The sequence below is a fragment of the Onychostoma macrolepis genome, chromosome 17 (genome assembly GCF_012432095.1).
Source record: "Onychostoma macrolepis isolate SWU-2019 chromosome 17, ASM1243209v1, whole genome shotgun sequence".
NCBI lineage: Eukaryota > Metazoa > Chordata > Actinopteri > Cypriniformes > Cyprinidae > Onychostoma > Onychostoma macrolepis.
This window is the reverse complement of record NC_081171.1, coordinates 26,330,171-26,347,116: the sequence shown is the minus strand read 5'-3', so window position 1 is coordinate 26,347,116 and position 16,946 is coordinate 26,330,171. Positions and strand designations below refer to the sequence as shown.

At 38.5% G+C, this 16,946-nt stretch overlaps 1 protein-coding gene and 1 long non-coding RNA gene across 6 annotated transcripts in view; one reads left to right on the top strand and one right to left on the bottom strand.

The window, feature by feature from the left end:
* The window catches only part of kif6 (kinesin family member 6), a 281,901-nt gene that overhangs the window by 207,774 nt on the left and 57,181 nt on the right, over positions 1–16,946 (bottom strand). For all 5 annotated transcript variants that reach the window (XR_009266661.1, XM_058748719.1, XM_058748720.1 and 2 more), the window contains 4 exons: positions 16,458–16,587; positions 9,224–9,430; positions 8,431–8,574; positions 8,229–8,315 (listed from right to left, as the gene is read on the bottom strand). Coding sequence is in view for 4 of the 5 variants with exons in the window: in XM_058748719.1 (XP_058604702.1) it covers positions 8,229–8,315; positions 8,431–8,574; positions 9,224–9,430; positions 16,458–16,587 (568 nt within the window). In the remaining variant the exon portion in view is untranslated. The remainder of the gene's footprint in view (positions 1–8,228; positions 8,316–8,430; positions 8,575–9,223; positions 9,431–16,457; positions 16,588–16,946) is intronic.
* On the top strand, positions 4,794–9,418 carry LOC131522875 (uncharacterized). The gene is made up of 3 exons (XR_009266662.1): positions 4,794–5,099; positions 8,454–8,529; positions 9,310–9,418. It is a non-coding gene; the product is annotated as an uncharacterized LOC131522875 (long non-coding RNA).

The window sequence follows — 16,946 nt, the reverse complement described above, 5'->3', positions numbered from 1 at the left end:
TATTGCAACTCGCTATATTTAGGGTTGTCTAAGAATCTGCTTTCACGGCTGCAGCTAGTACAAAATGCAGCAGCTAGACTGTTGACTGGCACAAGGAAGTGGTCCAGCATTTCTCCAGTGCTGGCTGCGTTGCATTGGCTTCCTGTTGATTTTAGAATCCAGTATAAAGTTTTGATAATGGTTTTTAAAGGATTGCATGGCCTTGCTCCAGAATACATTTCATGTTTGTTGCAGCACCACTATGTTACCAGACCTTTAAGATCATCTCAGAGTTTGCTTTTACATGTTCCAAGATCACGGTTGAAAACCAAAGGTGATCGAACCTTTTCTGTGGCAGCCCCATGTCTGTGGAATAGCCTTCCATTGGTCATTAGATCTTGTCACTCATTAGACCGTTTTAAATCAATGTTGAAAACACACCTCTACTCTGTGGCATATAGCTGCCCCTAGCTCAGTGGTTCCCAAACTTTTTCTGCCGGGCCCCCCTTTTGCAGAATAAAAAAAAGGCCCCCACACATACACATAAACACACCTCCAGGAGGATTTGTTTGAAACATTGTAATTTATTAATGGTAATTAACACAAATTCAGTGTGTGACAACTTACTGAAAAAATAAAATAAAAAATAAAAATAAAAAACTAAATAAGGAACTAGTCACTTTTAGAGTAGAAGCATTACAAGTAAAGCATGCAGCTTCAACATTTATTTATTATTATTATTTTTAACTATGTAACAGTATTCATTGTTTTCAACAGATTTTCTCAAACTCGCCTCTGCACAAAAATGAAAATTTTTGAACTGCAGGATTTAGACTTATTCTTACTAGTCCCACAGTCTTTTCAGTGACTGGGGTGGGCTTGCTTTGTGCTGCAGATCCTCTCAAATCGGGGATGCAGCTGTGAGACTGCCACTCTTAGCTCATTTTCAATGTCCAGCTTTGATCTGTATTTTGTCTTGATTGAGGCAACTGCAGAAAACCCTATCTCACATAGGTATGATGTGGCAAAAGGAAGGAGTATTGCCAGGGCTCTCCTGCCCAGCAATGGGTAGTCCTTTTCCACTCCAATCCAAAATGCAGCCAATACCTTGGACTTAAACTGAAGCCTCGTTGTTGAATCAGAAGTGACATCAATGAACTGTTCCTGTTCTGCTGTGCTGAAGTCAGCGGGTGGTGTTGCACTGAAGGGGTCTCGAATCCAATCATATTTTGCAGGATCTTGCACTGGGAAATACTTCTGGAAATGTTTTTGTAGGGCAGAGATATGAGTTGTCATGCATGGGATCACTGTGTTCTGCAGCTTGTTGACCTCAATGAATGATTTCAAGTTCTCAAATGAGTCTATATTCCCTTCTTTCACTCTCTGCTCCCACATCTCCAGTTTTCTTGTGAATGATGTGATTTTATCTGCCAGCTGGGGAAGGTGAGTGTTGGTGCCCTGCATCTGTAAATTTAGTTCATTTAGTTTCTGAAACATATCGCTCAGGTATGCAAGTTTCATGAGAAAGTTTTTATTGTTGAAATTATTGGCAAGTTCATTTCCCTCTTCTTCCAAGAAGATTCTGATCTCATCCCGCAATTCAAACACCCTGGATAAAACTTCCCCACGCGACAGCCAACGGGACTCGCTGTAAAACAAAACTGCTGTGTGATCAGATCCCATTTGTTTTGATGTAATTTACGGTGGCGATAATATCTGTCATGACATCGTTCAGCTCGGGACTCATCTGCTTAGACGCTAGTGCCTCCCGGTGTATCATACAGTGTGTCCATTGCACATTTGGGGAAACGTGCTTGACCAATGCTTGCAGACCTCCTCGTTTACCGGCCATTGCCTGTTTCAAGTAAGTGTCAATGATTTTGAACAGTTCATCTGCAGTGGCTCTTTTAGTTACAAGTTTGCAGAAAAGCAAATCCTCCCTCAAATCTTTGGCATCAATGAATCTGACGTATGTTATCAATAAACAGTCTTTGTTACTGTCAATTGCTTCATCCATCTGCAGAGCAAAACGGTTGTCTCGTATCTTGTCGTTAAGCTGCTCCTCCATATCTTTTGACATGTCATAAATGCGCCTCGCAATAGTGTTGTTTGACAGAGGAATAGCTTTTAGTTTACTGGCTGCTGTGTCATCAATCATAGTTGAAACCATATCAAAAGCAGAAGGAAATATTAATTCTTCAGCTATAGTGTGCGGCTTCTTACACTGAGCTACTCTGTAGGCCACTTTGTAGAAGGCGAGTTGGGCATTTGAAGGCACAGATGCTGCTTTAGTAAAGCGACTCTGCTGGGCATGACAGTTGAGTAATTTTTTTCTGAAAAAATCAACTGACTTGTCTTTGTGTTCGCGATGCGACGTCTCTAAGTGCCGTCTTAACTTGTTCGGCTTCATACTGTCAGATGCTAATATTTTGAGGCACACAACATACTGTGGTCTCTCGTCATCACCCACCGTTGTACTGGTAAATCCGAGGGCGAGATATGCCTCATCATATTTTCTTATCTTTGTTGTAGTTGTGATGTTTGAAGTAGATTCATTATCTACTTTACGTTTACCTGACACTTGTCTTTTCAAAAACTTGTCCATGGTTAGAGCAGAACTACTATGCGTCATTAATCATAAACGAGAATTTCCGTTAGCCGAATAAAATTATGAATGAATCAATTGCACCATCTAGTGGTCTGTTATTTAACGACAACAACCGCTAGAACGGATAACAGACTGCTGCAGCAGGTACTCGTCTTGAGGTAATAAAATATGATGAAATTCATATTTTGTGCTCATTTATTTACATATGTGGCAAGAAGCCATAATTACCAAGATAATGTCACATTGGGGTCTTGTATCACCCTGAAAACATTTATTTTTACATAAAAATCTACGGATGCACCGAAAAAAACAGTATTGGCCGAAACCGAAACTGCTTTGTAATAATTATTTATTATTTTATTAAATAATATTAAGTCATTTTTGTAATGATTATTTTAATGATACGGAATTTAAAAATCACAAGCCAATAAAATAACCACATTTATTGAAAGTAACACAATAAAATTGGACAGAAAATATAGCCTATTAATATTAAATATCAGTCAATATTTATTCAGTTCTATGAAACAGAATCGGATATAACTTTTTTTTATAGTCCTACAAAGCTATTATTATCAGAGCACGTGAGCAGAGCATAGCGTCACGAGAGGGTGGCGTCATTTTACCACCGTTGTGCAGTACAGCTGTACTACAGCATGTTACATCACAATAGCGCTATTGCAAAAAGGAACAAGTAAACAATTAAATTTTTGACTTTCATGAGCTGTAAGCTCTAATCATCAAAATTAAAAGAAATAAACATTTGAAATATATCAGTCTGTGTGTAATGAATGAATATAATATACAAGTTTCACTTTTTGAATGGAATTAGTGAAATAAATCAACTTTTTGATGATATTCTAATTATATGACCAGCACCTGTATGGTCATTTCAGGGAGGAGATGAGGTGGAGATGCACATACGCACAATCTTACCCTGACCAGGATTTATAAAGGGATTTTTGTGCAGGTTCTGGCGTACACATGGTTTTATAAATCTGAAAACTTTTGTGCGTACGCAAAATTGAGCTTTTGTCCCTACGTACACTTTTAGAATAAAATCTACAGAGAGTTTTATAAATGAGACCCCTGCTCTGCTCACCTTATCCATCGCTTCCTTCTGCGTCTAGTCGCCGCTCCGAGTGATTTCCCTTTACATCCCGAAAGCATTTATAATGATCTGATGCCTAAGCAGTATTCCTAAACTTTAATCTTATTGGATAACTGACAAAGTCGTGAACACGTGATGAGGGTCAGCGTTGTGCGCTTCAACTCTATACAGTGTACGGTAATTAATAGACATGTCAATCTGCTCCAACTGTTAAACCATACCTATATCAACCATATCCTAGATCAAATTCCCATTGCCCGGACCACCGTCGTTTTTTAATGACGTTTTTCAAATCATCGTTGCATCACGTTCGGATCCCAGAAATCACAGCTCGTCATGTCCCTCCACAAACTTTATCTCAAGATCCGTGCATCACTGTATATTGTCCTTAGGTTCGTTTGAATCAAGATTAACTGCTCTCAATAGCGATATGCAATTCACTATGCCTTTCTAATGTTTTGCGAAGTTATAAGCTAAAACGTTGCACAAAGCATACTGTGTATATGGTTTACATTTGCGTACATGTTTTTTTTTTCTTACAAAAACTTACATAGTTTGATCTCCAACTAAAACAAATTTTTCATGTCATGAAAATTGAAGCATTTTAATATGTTAGCAAAGTTTAAAGTGGAAGTGAAGCAGTCAGTTAAGTTTACATTATTTAGTAAAGTGATGTCCACTTTGATTAAATATATAATAAACATGATTAATGTAACCATTTTAAAGAAAAAAGGTTGTTTTGTTATAGCTTTTGGAGCAAGGGGCGCCACCATCTTGCAGTAACACAGCGTGTGACGTCTCCAGGCAAGAGACAGCTAACTACAAGCCTATACGTGACGGCTTGTGAGAGTAAACATAATTTGGTTTTCACCATAATTTGGATGAATATTCAACATCAAACTGGCTATATGCTAAGTTTTGATCATGGTATCCCAAACATTGTTTTCATAATATGAGGCGCAACTTGATGTAACCAAACAACGCTTCATACAGTATCATTCTTGTCGCATTTTATTGTTATTCAGACATATGCATTACATTGACTGGTTCACCAGATGTATCATATTTTAGTTCACCTGAGAATACAATTAGCTTTCCTGCTGTTAACAGGCCGTAGTGTTTAACTAATCACCTATCTGAACGATCAGGCCAGTGCTGCTTCCTCAATAAAGTTTATCATTCTCACGTGTTTTAAGCCTTGTCAGTTTAAACATTAAAGTGTTTTAAGCCATTCAAGCATGAGACAACACGAAATAGATTTAAATACAGTACTTACACGCTGTGATAGACCTTTTCTGAAAGAAATTTAAATGCGGTACTCAGGCGTTGTGATAGATAGTTTCTGTTCGCGCCGATGGTGCCGCACACACACAAAAAGCCACAGCTCGGCTAGGACAGCACGTGAGTACCAAATTGAGCTTTCTTTCGCACCTTCTTTAGCAAATGCATGCAAAAGCACGTCGGAATGACAGTCTTGAGGAGTATCCTCGTAAACAAGTATTGTTTCCTATCTGCACTTTACCCCAAACCAGCAGGTTCACGACTTCTCCAACCCCTAATACTGCTCAGTCCCATCGCCGTATTGACGCAAATGCATAGGCAATTGCACTTATGGACTCATTTTTTGTAAGAGCAGCGATTTCTCCTCCAATTAAAATTGTACTTTACATCACTGCTACAGCAATGATTTCTCACTCCTCTCTAACTGGGGCTCTTGTTTGCTAGCCCCCATCTATGGTGTTATTTTACTGGCAAATGTCGAGAGTGCATTATTGTAGCGCGAAAGCACATAAATATAATGCGCGAGCGCAAATCTCTCCGCTCGCACGCAGATTTCCTTTGCTCTTGCACAAAACCGAATGCACGCACTCAGTACGCTGCTCTCGCCCAGAGACGGTGCGCGCACTTAAAACATGTCTCTCCTCTCACTCAAACTGTGCCCTGTGCACTCGCAAATCTCTCTGTGCTCATGAGCTAGTTTAACAGTTTGGTCAAACCTCTCTGAACGATTTATCTAAACAAATAAAAAAGCATATGTATGAAGGTAAAATGACGTCAAAAAGATTCGCATGCGCAGGGTAAGATTTGTGAAAGTGTACATAAGATAGCAAGCGTAAATTAATTTTGCATTCGCAAGAAAAGATTTGTTAAAGTGTAAATTGCGTTTCAAGCGTGAGAAAAAAAAAGATTTGCAGCCTTTTTTGTAAGTGTAATTCATGTATTGTGAAACTGCAACTTAATGCTAAGGCAAAATTAATATGATCTGTATTCTTCTGACTTTACACTTTTGGCACTGTTGTTTCGCCCCAAATACAGCCAAAAGTATTGCAAGCCTGTGCACAGCGTTTTGCAAGCGAAAACAACCGTAACAAGAACTGCAAAACGGATTGACTGCGTAAAACCAATATGTTTGTGTAGAAAAAAAAAAACCCGTTGCAACTATCTAAATGACTTCTTGTGTGCATAGAGCAAAATGTTCCCCAAATAATCTGCTATGTACGTCTGCGTCTTTGCACTTGCAGTTTTGGCAAGCATGCCAAACATGCACTTGCAAGCATGTGTGGTAGGTGGGACTTTCTTCTTGCAGCCAAACAAATGAGGCATTCGCTGACTCTCAATTTACTCTTATCTGATTGGTTCAATAAACACTCCAGACGTGAGAACACATCTTTATCTTAATTTGACTCCGCGTCATTCTTATTGAGGGGATGGTATTTTTAATGCACACATATTAAAAAATAAATACAATAAAATTAAAAAAAAAGCATGATCCTTAGAAGCGGTGTACCATTAGGCTGACTACCATGTGCTCATATACTGATTTTCAAGCTAGAGTGAACATTATTGGATTAGTTGGACATTGCCTTGAAATTTAAGATTTTAGATAATCTGCCTACACCACTGAAATGATGTTAAACATTACAATCAAAATGTTTAATAGCGATTTGATTTGACTAATGCAAACACTGACACTTCAAACCAAATCAACATTTAAAAAACTACAACTACTTTGACAAAATATAGTCTTTAATAATGTCTGAATATATGCATCTAAATGAAAAACCAAATGCAAAGTAACTATGTCTGAATCAAATATTCCCAGAAACCATGAAATACACAGTAATGGTGATATTTGTATATGGTTATACATCCATCTAGGGGTTTCACATGGCATTACAGATGGTAAATGCATAATTTAGGGGTAAATATTTAGTACAGTAAAATCTCCTTTAAATACATGTTAAAGAAAAAAAAAAAAATCTGGCATCAACCCTGATCAGGAGACATGGTGAAATTATGCATAGTAGTGCAGATACTTTCAGAAGCATCAAGATTACAAACAAATATCATATGGTCTGCTGAAGAGGAGAAGGATGATTAGGATAAATAGAGTGAATACACAGAAATGTCATTTCCTAATATTAGCTCGAAATTCAGAATGAACACATGGCAGTCAGTCTAATGGTAGCCTACACAGCTTATAAAGGATCATGCTTTTTGTTTTATTATTTTATTGTATTATTAATTGTTTTTTTTTTATATGTATCTGTGCATTAAAAATACCATACAATAAGAATGACGCAGAGTCAAATTAAGATAAAGATGTGTTCTCACGTCTGGAGTGTTTATTGAACCAATCAGATAAGAGTAAATCGAGAGTCAGAGAAAGCGTTATTTGTTTGGCTGCAAGAAGAAAGTCCCACCTTCCACACATGCTTGCAAATCTGAAATCAGTGAGAGAATCGTGCCAAAACTGCAAACACAAAGACGCAGACGTACATAGCGGGTTATTTGGGGAACATTTTGCTCTATGCATGCAAGAATCATTTAGACAGTTGCAACGATTTTTTTTCTATACACGCATATTGGTTTTAGGCGGTCAATCTGATTTGCAGTTCTTGATACGGTTGTTTTCGCTTGCAAAACACTGGGCACAGGCTTGCAATACTTTTGGCTGTATTTGGGGCGAAACAGTGCCAAAAGTGTAAGCACGGAAAAATGAAAGTCAGAAGAATACAGATCATATTTATTTTGCCTTAGCATGAAGTTGCAGTTTCACAATACATGATATACACTTACAAAAAACAGTAAAAGACAGCAAATCTTTTTTTCTTACGCTTGAAATGCAATATGCACTTCTATAACTCTTTTCTTGCGAATGCAAAATTAATTTAGGCTTGCTATCTTATGTACACTTTCACAAATCTTACCCTGCGCATGTGAATCTTTTTGACGTCATTTTACCTTCATAATTTCTATGATTTTCGATCTCTGAAGGTGTAGTCACAGACAAAAGAAGGTCCTTTGCATACTGGCAATAGTACATTGATGCATAAAGTATAGCTCACACAGAAGTCACTTTCTGACATAGTAAATCATGGGGAGATCTTTTGCATTTATGCAAAATTCCAGATTGCGTGGAAACAGCTGCCTACCATTTTTTTTTTTTTTTTTTTTTTTTTTTTGTAACCATATATTTAACAGGATTTTTAAAAAAGAAATAACATAAGATGACAATGTCAGAATTACCAGAGCAGGATCCAGTTCTTCATTGAGCAAAGCGTCATTCTTAATCAAAGCCACTCTCTGAGCAAAACGACAGGTGGATATAGACTCCTGAAGAAAAAAAACAGAGAGAGAGAGTGATGTGCAAGAGTGCTGTGAATATTTCAAACAAATACATTGTCTTTCATGCGCAAAAAAAATATGAAATTAAGGTTAAGAGATGTACCCCAATGTTCCTCCTCTCAACAGACACAGTAGCGATCATGGTGGTCATACAGTTACCGCCCAAACTGTCTCTAAGCACAGAGGTCATCATGGAATTGCGGTAAGGAATATGGGATCTATTCTTCTCCGACAGGGCTATGATGACCTAAAGCAGACAGCAAATGGAGCCCACCAAATTGTGGCTTTAGTAATTTGATTCAAACTCCTTTTAAAATAGAAAAGGGTCAGATCAATATAAACAAAAGGTGTATATATTCAAAATTATTTACATTAAAGTTATTTTTCAGTATATTTTAAATCATAATTTTGAGTGCACTATGGAGATTTGGGTAAAAATTAACAATTTCATTTTACATGAAAAAAAAAAAACTGTTCAAATCTGCATTCTTGCCTTTCCCCAATTCTCTATAATGCTTTATATTTTGAACAGCTGGTTCAGATTTGGCAGGAAATGTAATGTTTACACTGTTTGTCCTTGTGTGTTTACATTATATTCATGAACAGAGAAAAGTCTGGCTACAATGGTGATAATATGCTACTTTCTTGCTCAGAGTAAGATTACATTTTTCAGATATGTGCTGACCTGTACTGATATGGTAGTCAAAAGCAACTATAGGTAAACCTCAAACCATCACATTTATCAGCATAAAGGAGCTGAAAGCACAACCTAAACATTTCTGAAAGTAACTTGCAATTCAATATTTCAATCATAGGGTTAGAGAGGGCAAAATACCATAGTGCACCTTAAAAAAAAAAAAAAAAAAACACATCTGTGACAAAGAAGGTTTTCTGACCTGCTCCAAGTAGTGCAGAGAGAGGTTAATATATTTTGCTTCTGTTAGGATCTGACCACCCACACCTGTCTTTCCCACTCTTTCAGACCCAGCCAGATCCACCAGGTGCAGCTTCGAGTGCCGTACCATGGCTGAGCCCAGTTCTTTGCTACACAGGTGAATGGTAAAGATGCAGTGAGACCGTGTAGAAGCCTGGTTCATGGGAGTCTACATAAAGATGAAAACATCAAAAAGAGATGACTTATGAGTCAAATGAACTGTCATTACAGCAAATACCAATTTCAAGAGTTCACACCTACATATAATAAGATTTAACAAATAGTAAACATATTTGGCGTGCTGTCTTGAAGGAGGTCAGAACAGGCAGGGTCAAATGTCCCAAATGGCACCCTAAACCCTCGCAGTCTTCCTCTGAGTCTGCACTTTCATGACATAATGACGCTTTGACTGTTGGGTAGAAGTCTGCTGCGAAGCTCGCCCCAGTGCTGGCTTGGCAGAAGTGCGGATTGAGGGCGCATAGGGGGCGCTCGCGAGCACCCTTCTGAATGTAAAAATGATGAATGGGAAATCCTACGGTCTTGTGGACTTGCGGGCGGCCATTGTAAGTCCATAAGACCGCAAGTGCACATGAAGTGTTCCATTTGGGACAGGGCCATGGAATAACTCATTAGGATACACTTATTAATGAGATGAGTAAAATATATGTATGTGAGCTGAAGACCTGAGTCTCTTACACTAAGAGCTAGTAAAATATGTTACACATTATCATCCTGCTGTCAAGCTCCGAGGCTCTCCAAAAAGATCCTTGCATGCTTTAGATCAGTGCCCTACACTCTGATTGACTGCCATCCTCCAAGTCTCCTTCCAAGACCTGTTCACTCTCCCCAGACTTTGAATCATCCACACATGCATTCAGTCAGCTCGCTCACCAAAGATGCTACTAATACTCTCTCACACACAAACACTCTGTCTAGTCTCACACATGTAAGGGAAACAAGTACATTTAGCTCAAAGGGAATTATTTATGTTTTACAGGGGATTTAGACAGAATCACTGTTTTTACGACTGATCACTGAGTCGGCCAGCGATTCACTGAAGGAGGCATATAACATCAACTCTGCAATTGACATTAATATCCAAAATATAGTTCCGGTATCTCAGGGAACCAAGGTCGCCATAGTAACAGAGTATGTTCCCTTTTGATACTTCACTCGTACTGCATCTTACTAGATGCATATGGGGAACCAGTACAACCACACCGTGCTATGGTAGGGGAACAACTGAATAACTAACTTGCCATGGGCACCAAAGGGCCCAGAGGACAAGTAGTAAAAGCCCTCGAAGCAGCGGGTCGAACTCATTGAGATCGTGCCCGGCCCAGGTAATCGTCCCAAGGGGGACCTATACAGCCTCGAGAGCGCACAAGTAAGCAATACTGTCGCGTCGGGCGTGGTGCTGGTCCCACCTGTTAAGGTTCACATCCATTCAAGCAGAAAGGACCCGTGCCTGTAAGGCAGGGACTTCCAGGTTATAAAACCTAGCAAATGTGGACGGCGAGGCCCAGCCGGCCGCCGCATATATTTATGCGATGGACACTCTGCTAGACCACGCCCACAACGAGGCAACGCCCGTACTCGTACTCCAATGGGGCAATGCAGGCCCAAGGAAGAGTAAGCTAGTATAATAGCATCAACTATCCACCTTGAAAGTCTCTGCTTCGTGACCGGATGCCCTTTGGTGCGGTCCCTGAAGCAAATTAAGAGCTGTTCCATCTGCCTAAAGGGGGCGGAACCCTCCAGGTAGATTCTCAGTGCCCTAACGGGGCAGAGTAAATTCAGCTCCTCGTCCTCGTCTGAGGGAGGAAGTGCAGAGAGCGAAATGACCTGTGCTCTGATTGGAGTGGAGAGCACCTTTGGTACATAACCGTGCCTTGGCTTTAGGATGACCTTGGTGTCATTAGGCCCAAATTGAAGGCAGGTGGAGCTCAAATTTGCAGAGTGCCTGCAAATCTCCCATTCGCTTGACCGATGCTAGCGTCAGTAGCAGAGCAGTCTTTAGCGACTGGGGTCGGAGGTCGACAGACTGTAGTGGCTCAAAGGAAGGGCCCTCAGAACAGTAGGCAGATCCCAAGTAGGGACTGTGAAGGGGCAAGGAGGGTTCAGCCTCCTGGACCCCTTCAGAAAGCAAACAACTAAAGCTGCTTTAAAGGCACAAACTACGGACTCAACGAGCAATACCCAAAGGACATTCTCGAACGTCGAAAGCAACTTTTCCCAATCCGAAACCAGAAAATAAATGAAGGAAAAAGAGCAATCATCACAGTGGACAAATTATACATAGATGGACAACTATATCACGATAAGGACATTATCCCCTGGCTTTTCTGAACACTTCACTCCCGATAACTGTCATTAAGATAATCTGATCTAAACTCTCTCTCTCTCTGATCTATAAGATGTGCTCTTCTTTTTGCACCTAGGTCTTGTTACACCTGGCAATTTATATGGCCCAAACAAAGATGACCCATCTTTTTTCCAGACCTTTTTTTCTTCCATTTCAAATTTTTCTAACTGTCCAGTCATAATAGCAGGTGATTTCAACACAGTTCTAGACTCAACAATAGATAGATCTAACAGTTTAGGCAATAAACGTATCTGGAAATCTGCAGAAACCATAAAACAGTTCATGAGTGATTTTGGTCTTGGTGATAGTTGGCGTATACAGCATGCTAACGTTAAAGAATATTCATTTTTCTCACCAGTCCACCGATCATATTCCTGCATTGACTTCTTTCTCACCAGTAATTCTATCATATCAAATATTCCTGAATCAAAGATCCATCCAATAGTTATTAGTGATCATGCCCCAGTAACATTAAAATGGAACATAAATAGTCCACATAAACCCTTTACTAGATGGCGATTTCTATTCTGAAAGACCATGACTTTGACAGTTATTTTAAAAGAGAGTGGGCATGCTTTCTAGAGATGAATGACTCCCCAGAATCATCTCCATCTCTTCTGTGGAAAGCAGGGAAAGCAGTACTAAGAGGAAAAATAATTTCATTCTCTGTTTACAAAAGAAGGAACAACAAGCAGAACTGGAACAAAAAAATCAAAGAAGACTCCAATATAAATAACCCAACAGAAAATACACGGGATACATTAAGAAAATATAAATTTCAGTTAAACGAATTAATCAATAAACATACCCAATTCCTAATTCAAAGGCTAAGACAAGAAAACTTCCAACACAATAACAAATCTGGTAAATATTTGGCAAATCAAATCAAACAAAATAAGGAAAAAACAACAATAGCAGTTATTACAGACACAGCAGGGAAGTCCACCAATTCACCAGAAGAAATACAAATTTTCAAAAAGTTTTACAGTAAATAATATTCTTCTGAAAAAGACCGGACTCAAAAAGACATCAATTCATTTCTCAACAATATCAACCTACCTCAACTTAGTAAACATCAAATAAATACTCTTGAATCCCTGTTAACAGAACATGAATTTTTTAATGCCCTTAAACTTATGCCGAACAATAAAGCACCAGGTCCTGATGGATACCCTTCTACAAACACTTTTGGTCCATCTTATCACCACTCTTTATCCAAATGATAAATGAATCAAAACTCCCAGATAATATGAACACAGCCACAATTTCACTCCTTCTCAAACCCAATAAAGACCCAACACTACCGTCAAGCTATCGTCCAATTTCCCTAATCAATGTATTCATTAAAATCATCGCCAAAGCACTAGCCCATAGATTAGAAAAAGTCACACCATCTATAATCCATCCAGACCAAACTGGTTTTATTAAAGGTAGACTTGCATCTAACACCACACACAGACTTTTTAACTTAATGTATTATTCATCAATTCATAAAGCCAAAACCATCATAGTCACTCTTGACGCAGAAAAAGCTACAGACTCATCAATCTGATGAGTAAGTAATGTTTCTTTTTTGCATTAGTTAACGTTTTATGACATAAACTTGAACAGATTTACTAGTTGGGTTGTTCCCAAACTACAACATGATGAATTCTACGCGTCTAAGAATGTTTAGACCATGTTTATTATTAATACTAGATTTTAATAGCGTGCTAAACAATAATAATTAGTTTCGCAGATATAAAATATCCTTTTTTTATAGTACAAAGTACATCCTTTTATTGTACAAAGCATGCTTGAGTCTGTGGCAACAGAATCATATCATAGACTACTATAAAATCATACATACTAGGCTATATGACTACAAAATCATAGTTGTTTTTTTTTTTTTGTCAAAACTTCTCCAGGGCCCCAAAACCCCCTCAGACCCCAAAGGATTAAAGTGCAGAAATAAATAGGCATTTTGTTGTCTTCTTGTTGTTAAATTATGTAACATGGGGCAACAGAATAAGTATGCTGTGTATTACACTTGATACATTTTACAATGGGCCTAGGTTCGACAAACACATGAAAACAACATTTTGAACAGATTCCACAGTTTGAAGGAATACACGAAAGTGAAAAGGTGGTACGAAGTGAAAAGATGGTTTGGGATTGAGTCCAATGTTTATGAAGTCCAGGAATAAAAAAAAATTTAAAAGTGTCTAGTCCTTCAGCTCCTTTGTATGTATGTGAAATCCTCGAATGTCAATGTGTGTAAAGGCCTTTTTATGTTATTTACTAGCCGGGTAGTGTGTATGTGTGTAGGAGATCTCAGCTTATCTGTAAACTTCAGCGGATCCATGCAGAATCACGATGATTTGAATTGCAGATCAGGGCTCTGGCTCGCCATTCGAACAATCACACAAGCAGAATCAGCGTTAAAAAAAAAAACAGTTCTCACAAAAGAAAAAGTCGTAACCAAAAGACTGGTTTTTATCTCTCAGCGACAGGATGAAATTGAACCTTGTGAGATTGTTAATACTCTTGTGCGTTCTTAGTAGGCTTCTTAGTCTGAACTAGACACAATTGACTCAACATGCATACCACAGCGTTAACTGCCCTCTAGTGGTAAATCATAGTATTCCCCAAAAACACGAGTTTCTTAGAGATATACAAATTAAAGGAAGTGAAAAATGAATTTATCATATGATTAAACTAATTAAACGTGCAATTTAAGGGGGTTACAATTAGATCTCAATTCATGTTTTGTGCGAATGTACTTTTAATTTTTGTTCCGTAATTGCTGTTATTACCCTATATAGGACAAGCAACTTTAAGAATGGATGGATACAAATTGCTGTTATAGGTTTAAAGTCATCTAATAAGTAAAATGGGTAACACTTTATTTCGATAGTCCACTTTAGACATTCTACTAACAGTAAGTAACTTTGAAACTACATGTCAACTAGCAGTCAGTAGAGTATTAGTAGACTGTCTGCTTAATATCTTCTAACACTTTATTTTGATGGGTCCACAACATACAACATACTGAGTATGAGAAACTTTGCAAGTATATGTCAACTTATTCTACTAACCCTAAACCTACCCTACTGAGAGTTAGTAGATATGTAGTTGCAAATCAATGAGAATTAGCTGACATGTAGCTGACACGTACAGTGGGGCAAAAAAGTATTTAGTCAGCCACCAGTTGTGCAAGTTCTCCCACTTAAAAAGATGAGAGAGGCCTATAATTTTCATCATAGGTATATCTCAACTATGAGAGACAAAATGAGAAAAAAAAATCCAGAAAATCACATTGTAGGATTTTTAAAGAATTTATTTGCAAATTATGGTGGAAAATGAGTATTTGGTCAATAACAAAATTTCATCTCAATACTTTGTTATATACCCTTTGTTGGCAATGACAGAGGTCAAACGTTTTCTGTAAGTCTTCACAAGGTTTTCACACACTGTTGCTGGTATTTTGGCCCATTCCTCCATGCAGATCTCCTCTAGAGCAGTAATGTTTTGGGGCTGTTGCTGGGCAACACGGACTTTCAACTCCCTCCAAAGATTTTCGATGGGGTTGAGATCTGGAGACTGGCTAGGCCACTCCAGGACCTTGAAATGCTTCTTACGAAGCCACTCCTTCATTGCCCCGGGCAGTGTGTTTGAGATCACTGTCATGCTGAAAGACCCAGCCACGTTTCATCTTCAATGCCCTTGCTGATGGAAGGAGGTTTTCACTCAAAATCTCACGATACATGGCCCCATTCATTCTTTCGTTTACATGGATCAGTCGTCCTGGTCCCCAAAAACAGCCCCAAAGCATGATGTTTCCACCCCATGCTTCACAGTAGGTATGGTGTTCTTTGGATGCAACTCAGAATTCTTTCTCCTCCAAACACTACTAACTAAAGTTGAGTTTTTACCAAAAAGTTCTATTTTGGTTTCATCTGACCATATGACATTCTCCCAATCCTCTTCTGGATCATCCAAATTGCTCTCTTGTGATCATTTTGACCCCACGGGGTGAGATCTTGCGTGGAGCCCCAGATCGAGGGAGATTATCAGTGGTCTTGTATGTCTTCCATTTTCTAATAATTGCTCCCACAGTTGATTTCTTCACACCAAGCTGCTTACCTATTGCAGATTCAGTCTTCCCAGCCTGGTGCAGGTCTACAATTTTGTTTCTGGTGTCCTTTGACAGCTCTTTGGTCTTGGCCATGGTGGAGTTTGGAGTTGGACTGTTTGAGGTTGTGGAAAGGTGTCTTTTATACTGATAACAAGTTCAAACAGATGCCATTAATACAGGTAACGAGTGGAGGACAGAGGAGCTTCTTGAAGAAGTTACAGGTCTGTGAGAGCCAGAAATCTTGCTTGTTTGTTGGTGACCAAATACTTATTTTACAGAGGAATTTATCAATTAATTCTTTAAAAATTCTACAATGTGATTTTCTGGATTTTTTTTTTCTCATTTAGTCTCTCATAGTTGAGGTATACCTATGATGAAAATTACAGGCCTCTCTCATCTTTTTAAGTGGGAGAACTTGCACAATTGGTGGCTGACTAAATACTTTTTTGCCCCACTGTAGTTACAAAGTTACTTATAGCTAGTAGAATGTCTAAAGTGGACTATCAAAATAAAGTGTAACCGTAAAAAGTACTAAATGTAAAGAAATTTTGTACACCCTTTAGGAGATTAAAAACATAAAAAGGTTAGTGATTTTCTTAAAAAATGTCTTACAAAAATATTTGTCAATCCTAAACACTGACTATTTAAACAAGGTCAGAGTAGTACGCCAATAGAGAGCTGAATCATCCTTTACATACAGACTGATGTACTTACCTCTGCGATCATACGATTAGTGTCTCCTAAAAAGAGCAAATCCAAAGCTTCCTCTTCATTTGCCGATTGTTGCAATGACAGGCTCTTGAGGTGAATGTTCTGGTCTGGATCTTCCATGATTGTCACCTTCCTAAGTCAATGACAAAATGTTATGAATGTTAGCAAACAAAATACAGGGCATCAGAGCATACTGTCCTTACCTTTTGGTAGTATAATGGTTTTAAGCTCTATAAACAACATCTGTGACATGCTGTGGATAGAGCTTAAATACTTGCATTGAATTCTGAATATTCTTTACAGCGTGAAGTCAGAATAGAATCAGATAGTTGAGTTTAATATTACAGTAAACTAGGGTATATCTAAAATTATTATTTAAGTGTCTCAGTTACAACAAAAACTAAGACATCTGGGGCCGGTTGCACCAGCTGGACGTACGCACGGTTGTAAGACTAGGCTGGACGTAAAATGCACTAAGTCGTGTGTATAATT